This window comes from Galeopterus variegatus, unplaced genomic scaffold (assembly GCF_000696425.1).
Source record: "Galeopterus variegatus unplaced genomic scaffold, G_variegatus-3.0.2 Scaffold2520, whole genome shotgun sequence".
In the NCBI taxonomy this organism is placed as follows: Eukaryota; Metazoa; Chordata; class Mammalia; order Dermoptera; family Cynocephalidae; genus Galeopterus; species Galeopterus variegatus.
In genome coordinates this window covers 207,902-218,116 of record NW_007728631.1, presented here as the reverse complement: position 1 = coordinate 218,116, position 10,215 = coordinate 207,902, and the positions used below count along the sequence as shown (strand labels likewise).

General features: G+C 34.0%; 1 protein-coding gene across 2 annotated transcripts in view; it reads right to left on the bottom strand.

Moving 5' to 3' along the window:
- Positions 1-10,215, bottom strand: part of HMGCLL1 (3-hydroxymethyl-3-methylglutaryl-CoA lyase-like 1) — a 153,878-nt gene that overhangs the window by 43,423 nt on the left and 100,240 nt on the right. Inside the window, exon 8 of one of the 2 annotated variants that reach the window (XM_008582102.1) lies at positions 8,059-8,449. The exons of the other annotated variant lie outside the window; for it this stretch is intronic. Within the exon in view, the coding sequence (XP_008580324.1) occupies positions 8,366-8,449 (84 nt within the window). The 3' untranslated portion in view covers positions 8,059-8,365. Of the gene's footprint in view, positions 1-8,058; positions 8,450-10,215 lie in introns of those variants that run through there. 2 annotated transcript variants of the gene reach the window in all.

The following is a 10,215-nucleotide window of genomic DNA, read 5'->3' as shown; positions in this document are numbered from 1 at the left end:
TGTAGCAGTGCACCACCGGGCCGGCCCCTATCTGGGCTATTTTAGATCATTTGTATTCCCACATCAATTTTAGAATCCACTTGTTAATTTCCACCCCCAAAAACAGAAGCAAAACAACAAAACTTGCTGGGAATTTTATTGGGCTTTCATTAAATCTATAACTCAAGTTGGTGAAAACCAACATTTGCTCAATATTGAGTCTCCCAAGCCACAAACTTATTTTCTCTCTCCATTTATTTAAATTTTTAAAAACTTCTCTCTATAATATTATATGGTTTCTACAAAGCAACATAACATGTTTATTGTTAGATTTATGCCTTATCATTTGATAATTTAATGATATTGCAACTGGAAATTTGTTATTTCATTTCATACTGAATATCTGTTACTAGTGCATAGAGAGAGAAATACTGTTGATTTTTGTGTGTTGTGCTTTCATTTTTCAATCTTGCTAATTTATTGATTGATTATTTATTGATTTATTGATATGATTTAATAATTTATCTAAAAGTTCTTTGGGGATTTTTGAATACACAACTATAATGTGTGAAATAATGATAATTTTATCTATTCCAGTTTGTATGTCTTATAGTTCTTTTATTTTCCTTATTGCACTGGTTAGAACCTTCCACTTTGTTAAGCATGTCAGGTAATTTCCTACATCATTTGAGGTGATCATAAGATTTTTCTTTTTTAATTTATTAATGTAAGAATTTCACTGATTGATTTTAGAACATTTAACTAGAATTTCTGGCATAAATCCAAATTGGTTGAAATGAATTAGTCTTTTAACATGCCACTATATTCCATTTGAGAGATTTTGTTTAGGATATCATGAAATACATTTGGCTGTGATTTTTCTTTCTTGTACTATCCTTGTAGCATTTGTGATCAAGGTTACACTGTACTCAAGAAATGAATTGGGAAGAGGAAGAACAGAACTCAGAATGACTGCATCTAACATCACTTTGGGTCTTCTACAGTAGCCACTGCTCCTGAAGCAACTTATGAACTTGCTCCTCTAGTGTGTATCCCCTGTTTTTAAACTATAGGAAAGAAAGCAAAAAAAAAAAAAATTGAATAGTCAGAGTAACTGGACAGCTATATATCCCATACTGGGAAAATAGATATATGAATTTAAAAGTTATGGTTTATACATATTTTATAGCCATTCAGATAATCATATCTTTTCCCCTTTAATCTTTCAAGGTAGTGATTTCTAATAAATTTTGTAACGTTGAGCCAAATTTGAATTCCAGGAATAAAACAAACTTCTTTGTGATATGTTATCTTTTTTACACATTACTGGATTTGGTTTACTAATATTTTGTTTAGGATTTGGCATTAATGTTCAAAAGCAAAAGTAGCCATATTTTCCTTTCATATAATGTTCTTATCTGATTTAGGAGCCAAAAGTATATTACTTTTAAAATGAAATGAGGTGGACTCTATATTTCAATATACTCTGAAAATGTTGGTGTAATACTAGAATTATTTGCTTCTTTTACATTCAATATAGGTCATCTATAAAGCATATGGGCTTGATGTTTTCATTATGGAAAAAAAAGTAAACTATTGATTTGATGAGGTTCTATTCTTTTTCATTTCTGATAATTTATATCATTTTATTAATTTTATTTTTACCTAAGTTTTCAAATATGTTGGCATAATCTTTTCATAATAATCTTTGGTCATGTTTTGATCTCGGCTACATCTGCAGTGTATGTGCCCTTTTTCATTTTTTCCATCTTCCCACCTCTCCCTTTGACATCAAAAATAAGATAATATGAAGCAGCTCAGAAGAAAATCAAAGTTTCACAGAAAACTAATAAAGAAATTCCTTATATAGGAGTTGGAGAAAAAGACTGTAGCTGAATTTCCACAAACAGATTAAACCAGAGAAAAGCAATGAAAGAACAAATAAAATAGTATATATGGATGAGTCTACAAATTTGGTTTGTCAGATATGATCAAGAGAAATCTTACACATTTATAGAACAGTAACTTTTAGGATGAATTGATTATAAAAGAATAAATATATGTTTAGAAATAATTAAAATTTATTAGGAAAATATTGCATAAAACCCAAAAACCAGTTCTCAAAGATAAAAATATTTTGAGGAAACCTAAAAACAAACATGGATATGGGCTGGTAATCGCATGGATGTTTAAACACTTTACATATATGTTTATATTTTCAATGATATAGCAGAACTCTCAAATTATTAGTCATTGCAAGTCATTCTCTTATGTGGAGTCAAAATTTGCATTTGAAGTAGACATCTTGTTCAACTAATTATTAGGAAACTAATTTTTGTTTAGGCTATTTTCACATGGGACTATGTTGACTGAATAAAGACTTCATATTAATTAATTTCCTTTCATTTGAAATAGATAAATTCAACATGTTGAGGGAGAAATCTTCCTCTGGAAATTTATTGTTCACTGGTCTCATTCTACCTAAATTCAAAAAGAGGAAGACTATGGTTCTGGGTGTTCTTGCACCTCTTAATTGGTCTCATTTTTTGCCTGTCATCTGACAATGAGTTGAACTATAATGCAGCTTTAAGTGTTTTTGATCTTAAACCAGGCCAAAACTGAAAGGGACCTCAGAGATCATCACCCAGTCAACACTTACATTTTACAGCTGAAAAGACCAAGTTTATGTACATAGTGACCATCCTCACCAGGCTTGGGCTTCATTAAGGATCACTTACAATGCAACAGGAAAGTCCTTTGCCAGCCTTTCCACATTCCTCATGGGAGCCTCTACTTTCAATCAGCCTCGCACCTGCTGAGAACAATTCTGCCAGTACTGTTGTTGTTAACCACAACAGTGTAGACATATATAAACTGCACACTTTTTTTTATATTATGCTTGTATTTTAGTGCTGCTGATGTGTTTGCATTATAATATGTGCTGGGATGTGTCTGAAAGTGTTTGGTATGGTTTATTTGAAATATGGAGTGCTAATAAATCTGAGCCGGTTTAATAAATTTCCTGAACCATTTTCACTGATCATGCAGTTACTAATCCCCTACTACTTTCATCCTACCCATTTCATTTATGTAACCATAAGTGATCCTCATGTAATCTTATACTTTCTCCTTATATTTATTTTTACAATCCTGTGGGGTTTTTTTTCATTTTTGTATTAGTGCAGTAGATCAGTGCAATGTAGAAACTCACATGTAGACATTTAATAGTTTCTTTTTTTAAATGAAAAAAGAAAACCCTTCTTTAGTGTGTGGAAGCCTGAAGGTAAAAAGGATAAGCAGAAAGATAATTACAAGTGTGCATGTGTGCACAGATTGCTTTTACTCACTTGAGCTCACCACAGTTCAACAAGATTTATTTTAACCTCCCATTCATACTAATCAAATCCAGAATTCCTCTGCTTACTAAAGATGGAAGTCTTTCTAATTGGATCCTGGATTACTAAGGAGCCCAGAATTCTGTTTACCAATTTACCATTTTCCATCCTTACTACCACCCTTCAAAATTTAGATCAGATTCCTAAAACTCAAATGCTTGTAGATGTGAGACAAGTAAGTGGGATACAAGATACAAACCAGATCTAAGCTTTGAGAGTGCATTGGGTCTGTCTGACCTAGAGAAGGCCTGCGCTCTTTTAAGGGGTTACCGTAAGTTTCAACCTCTGTTTTGCCATGGAGAAATATGAACTCACTTTATAGAGAACCTAGCAATTTATTAAATTCCACAATATAGCAGAATTTTCATGTGAATTCTCACAGTTTCAGAAGATAAGCAATTAGTGTCCATCTATCTATCTATCTTTGCACCCCAAGACTGAAAGGAAAAACAATACTAATATTTGCCATAAGATATTTCCTGACTAATGTTCTTTTTTTAATTGCACATTTCAAGTCAAATGCTCAGGAGAGGCTCCTCTTCCTGTGCTTCCCTCTTACTATTTCTTCCACTTTTTAGACTATACCCATATAAAGTCTCATTAAAGGAATAGTGGTTTCATTTCTATTGCTTCATAACTTAGTCACATCTTCCCACCTATACCACATATGAACTCACTCACTTGGAATTTGAGACAGATACGTACTACTAACGTCCTGATCCTAGAGTAAGATGCCATGATTTAAAATAAGCAAACAAACACCAATAGCACATTGACAAAATATTAACATTTCTAAATCATGATTATTTTGAATTAATATGGTCTCAGGCACACAGGGAGCACTGAATCCTTAGGGATTTTATTTTTTATCTCTGTCTTCTATTTTTTATTATTATTATTATTTTACACAAATGAGGCAAAATAACGCAGGGTAAAATTTAGGAAGTTGCCTTAACCTCTTTATTGAAGTTACATCTTAGCAATTAAAAATAATTTCTCTCCTTTTCAATATTTCACATATTTTTAGTAGATTCAGCTATGGATGTGCTTTTAAAATAACTCTGTTGGCCTTTGTACAGCTGAAGTGGGTACTAATACTTTTCACTCTCAGGTCTGTTACCTATAAAGTCTTGTGTATTTTCAAGGGGAAGTGTTCTAAAATATCTATGTGGGAAAATAAATAACATTTTCCTTTCTTACAGAATAAAAGCAGTATTCTTCTAGTTTGGATTTTCAACTGAAAACAGTGGGTTTTGGTTACTGAAGCAAATGTTTTCTTTAAGAATGTTTACTGAACTGAAAACATTTTACTAAGAAATGTGAGCTTTATTTAGTTATCTCTAGTTACCACAAGATCACAGTAAAAGAAACCTAATTCTCAAATCATCCTCTTCAGGTCTCAACTTTTCAACCTCAGGAAATGGGTGTCATAAAAATATTTTCCATATCCTAGAAGGAAAGGTTTTCCCCAAGAAATTGCTTAAGGTATTCATAGACTTAATATAAATAAACATAAATGTTTTATACATGAATAAATACAAGAATGTGCTCAGAAAGTTGAAGAAATATTCCTGTTTAATGAGAATGAGAAAATGCATATTTTCTGAGTGAAGGGAGGAAAGACTGATAAAAGACAAGGAAGATGCAATTCAAATCAGGAGGAGAAACAGAAGCAGCTATTACAATGATTCTCAACCAGGGAAGAAGTCTAAATTCTATAGAAAGAAAATAACTAAATTTCATTTTTATACAAACATTAACCTAAATGAGTGGAAAAATACACCAATTTCTTTGGAAACACTTAATATAATCATTAAGTAAATTTAATTAAAAATTTAGTTTAAAATTAAAAAATAAAATTTAATTAAAAAATAAATATATTTTAAATTTATAAATATGATCAAGAAGGACTGATGAAAGGACTAGTAAAGGGGTTAAGCCATATCAGATTTAAAACCTAATATAAGGGGTCCTCAAAAAATTCATGAAAGTTCATGTTAGCTTTCATTCTATTTTTCCATGAACTTTTTGAAATAACCCTGTATGAAGCCACAATTAATTAAAAATGTGGCACTTGTACAAATAAGTAGGCCAAAGCTAAAGAAAGAGACAAGGTGAGATGGGTTGGAATCCTGGTTCTACTACCTCTCAAGGACAGGGCTTTGGGCAACTGCCTTTACCTGGCTAAGCTACAGTCACACCATCAAAAAAAAAGTTATAAAAAATTACTTCCTAGCATTGTTGCGAGGATAAAATACAATAATTCAGGTAAAACACAACTTAAAAATTCATTAACATCAGCCATTATTATCACAGAATAGAAACTCCAGAGATAAACTCAAGAATATAAAAACAAGTACTTGTCACAGCTGAACATTTCATATTGGCGGGAAAAGGATGGGTTATGTAATAAATGGGTAGAAATGTGTTTACATAAAAAAATAGATTCCCATCTTTCACCTTAAATAAAAATAAAGCCCAGCTGGATTAGATTTGATTGCAAGAAATGAAGCCAAAGAATAGATAATCATTTCTATCTTCTTGGAGTATTAAAGGCCCTTCTGAGTACAACTCCAAAGGCAGCAGCAGAAGACAATATGGTCAATCCTCAGCCCCTATCATTCTCAACCCATATTTAGCATTTAATATAGCTGACCCCCTTTCCCTCCTTGGTACACTTCTTTCTTTAGATTTTAGGACTCACAACTCACTTGGTTTTCTCTTATTTCATGTGTCACTCTTTCTCAGTCTCTTCAAAGTCTTCTTTCTGATCTCTTAAGGATTGCATGTCCCAGTGCTCCCTCCCTGGTTCTCTTTTTTCTCTATCCTACCATCTCATGCAGTCTTCTGGATTTAAATGCTATATATATGCTGATTACTTCCAAATTTATATCTTTAGCAAAGACTTCTCATCTGAAAACAATTTTTATACAGTTGACCCACTGTAATCATGAATTCAGCCAACCCCCTGCCATAACTATGAATTCAACCAACCAAAAATAAAAATTAATCTGGGGGAAAAAAACAATAATAACAATACAACAATATAAAATAACAATAAATGATACAAAATAATACAAATAAAAACAACACAGTATAACAACTATTTACATAGCATTTACATGGCATCAGGTATTATAAGTAATCTAGAGATGATTTAAAGTTTATGGGAAGATATGCACAGGTTATATGCAAGTACTATGCCATTTTCTATCAGGAACTTGAGCATCTGTGGATTTTGGTATCTGCAGGGGTGCTGGAAACAATCCCCTGTGGATATCAAAGGATGACTGTATAAGCAACTGCCTAATCAACATATCCATATAGATGTTTAGTAGATTTCTCAAACATAAAATGCCCTAAACTGAAATTCTAATCTTTGCCCCCAAATTTTGACCACTCATAGCCTTCCGCATTTCAGCTGATGGCAATTTCATCCTCTCAGTTGCTCAGGTGAACACTTTGATGCATCTGTGATCCTTTCTTTCCCTCTTAGACATTCTACATCTAATTTATCATGAAAACAATTCAACTTTCAAAATACATCCAGGATCTTCTCACCACCTCAATATTTAGTACCCGTATCTAAACCGTCATCTTTTGTTGCCTGGACTATAGCAATTGCCTCTTTCCTAACCTGTCTCCCTGCTTCTAATCATGACCCCCTTACAATCTCATCTCAACAGATTAGCTAGAGTGATTCTTTAAAATGCAAGCCATATCTGCTCAAAACCCTACAAACTTTCTCCATTTCACTCAGAGTAAAAGCCAAAGAAATTGCACTCATTTAAAAGGACTCCAGCCACACTGGTGTTTGTTGAACATACTTTAGAATCTTTGGTATAACTAATCTTTTGGTCCGTAATGCTGTTTTCCCAGATGTGAGATGACATAACACCTGCCCCACCTTCAGCTCTTTGCTTTAATCTCTTCTTAAGATGGCCTCCTCATCCACCCTAGTCAACATGCAACCTGCCCTCTTTGCTCACCCCCAAAATTTCCCATATTCTGTATCCTGCCATACTTTCTCCTTCCTTTTGTGTTGCCTTTATCACCAATTAATATGCTCTAAAATGCACATTTTTATTATATAATTTTTTAATCATCTGTACACCCCTCTCAGAATATGAGTTATTTAAGGAATTGATAACTTTCTCCATTAGGTTCTTGTGCCTAAAATAGCTAGTGGGTTGTATTCACTCAATATGTTTTTTGAATAACTTCATAAATGAATAAATACAATTTTGAAGCATATATGCATTGGAACACAAAAAAATTAGAAAAACTTTGAAAAGTAATTTCACTATATATGCATACATACAAGGGTACTTCAAAAAGTTGATGATAAAATAGAATTAAAAGATAATACAAATCTTGCCATAAACATTTTGAAGACCCATCATATAGATATATAGATAGATATCTTAATACCTAGGTGATAATATCTTAACATATATATAGCTCTTAAGACTGATGAGAAAATACATTTCAGTAGAAAAAGTAGGCAAAGAAAAAGAACAAGATTTTATTTTAAAAAATTGAAATAGTCATTAAACATATAAAAGAGCTGTTCAACTCCACTAGTAATAAAACAAATGCAAACAAAAATTACAAAGGCATATCAAACGTAAATCAAGTTGGCATACATTTCAAATTATAACATCATCTATCGGTGAGAAATGCAGAATTCAGCCATGTTATATAAACCTATTGAGTGTATAGGTTAGAAATATCTTTTTGAAAGACACTTGACCTTCATAATATATCAGAAGCCCTCTAATATTCTTACCATTTGCTCACTAAATTTCACTTTAAGTAAGATGAGCAAAAAATTATAAATAAGAATGTTCATCATAACAATAAAATAAAACAAATGTTCCCAATCAAAAGTGGGATTAATGTACATATTTAACAAACACACATGCAGTAATGGAGTATGTTGCATCTAAAAATCATTTCTTCAGAGATGGCAGGAAGCATGCCTAGAGACCTCAGCAGCCATGGGCAGCTCCTGCCACTGATTCAGACACTCTGTCACATGGGTGGTCCACCGAAGACCTAAAAGGAGTATCTGCCTGTAGGAAATCAGAAAAAGAAACCATGCCCAGGGTCATCAATTCAAGGAGCTCTAGTATACCCCAGTGCACCCATCAGTGTCATGGAACATGAGCCAGGGTGCCAACAAGGCACCCCAGCCGAAGAGCAACAGGACACCAAGGCACTTCTCCCAAGAACTTGAGAGCTTACCTATGCCACCCAAAAACCAGCAGAATGTCACCAATCTCAGCAAGAGATCACTAAGTGCCCCAGTGCCTAGGCAATGAAGGCCTTCACATTCAGCTCCAACACTGAATATGGATGAAGTACACACATGGAGACTACACTACTATGTATACCCAGAACCAATAGTAAAACAACACACTCAATGGTTAATATAAAGCACATCTACAGGAGAAAGTCTCTCTCCTCAAAGCCCACTCCAGAGGAAAAGAAGAAACAACTTCTGTACTAGATGACCAGACATCACCATAGAGATATTAAAAATATGAAAAAACAAGAAAATAGGTCACCACCAAAGTAATACAATAATTCTCAAGTACCAGACCCCATAGAGGATGAAACCCTTGAAATGACTAAGAAGAAAATCAAAGCAACAATCTTAAAGAAAGCCAATGAAACAAAAGAAGACTGAGTTAGACAACACAATGAAATGAGAAAGAGCATCCAGAATATGAAGGAGGAAATTTACAAAGATTAATACATTAAAAAGAATATAGCAGAACTCTTGGAACTGAAGGATTCATTCAGTGAAACAAAAAACAGAACTGGGAGCTTAAGCAGCAGGTTAGAGCAAGCAAAAGAAAGAATTTCTGATCTTGAAGAGATTTTTTAAATATGAAGAAAATCTAAGAGAGCTATCAGACAACCTTAAGAACATAAACATCTGAATCATGGGTGTTCTGTAAGGGGAAGAGAAAGGAAAAGGTATTGAAAACTTATTCAACAAAATAATAGCAGAAAACTTCCCGGGTATAGGAGGAGAGACATAGACCTTCAAATCCAGGAAGCTCAAAGATCCCCAAACAGAATCAATCCAAAAAGTTCCTCTCCGAGGCACATTATAGTCAAGCTGACAAAACTCAAAGACAAAAATGGAATCTTAAAAACAGTAAGAGAAAAGCATCAAGTCACCTTTAAGGGAGTCCCCATCAGACTAACAGCAGACTTCTTGACAGAAACTCTACAAGTCAGAAGAGAATGAGATAATATATTCAAAACAACAAAAGAAAAAAACTGACAGCCAAGAATACTATACCCAGCAAGGCTATCTTTCAGAAATGAAGGAGAAACGGTGTACTTTCCAGACAAACAAAAACTGCAGGAGTTGACTACCACATGATCAGCCCTACATCCTCAAGGGAGAACTACATCTGGAATCCAAAAAACATTAATCACTAAAATACACAAGAATGAACTAGATCCATTGGTAGAACAAAAATGCAAACAAGAAAGAAAAAGAAAGTGTATCTTTTTTTTTTTTTGTCTTTTGTCTTTTTTCCGTGTCCGGCAATGGATCGCAACCCTCAGTGTTGCCCCCGTACTGGACCGGGGACCGGCAACGGGATCGCAACCCTCGGTGTTGCTCCTGCGCCTCGCTCAGCCAGTGAGCGGGAACCGGTCTGTATGTGGGATCCGAACCCTCGGGCGGGAGCGCCGCCGCGCTTCCCAAGCGGCGCACCATCCAGTGCGCCACCGGGCCGGCCGATGGTTAGCTTTTGCTGTTAGTTTTCTATGGAGCAGGCCTATACCACAAAAAATTGGCAAAAGCATTTAAACTAAG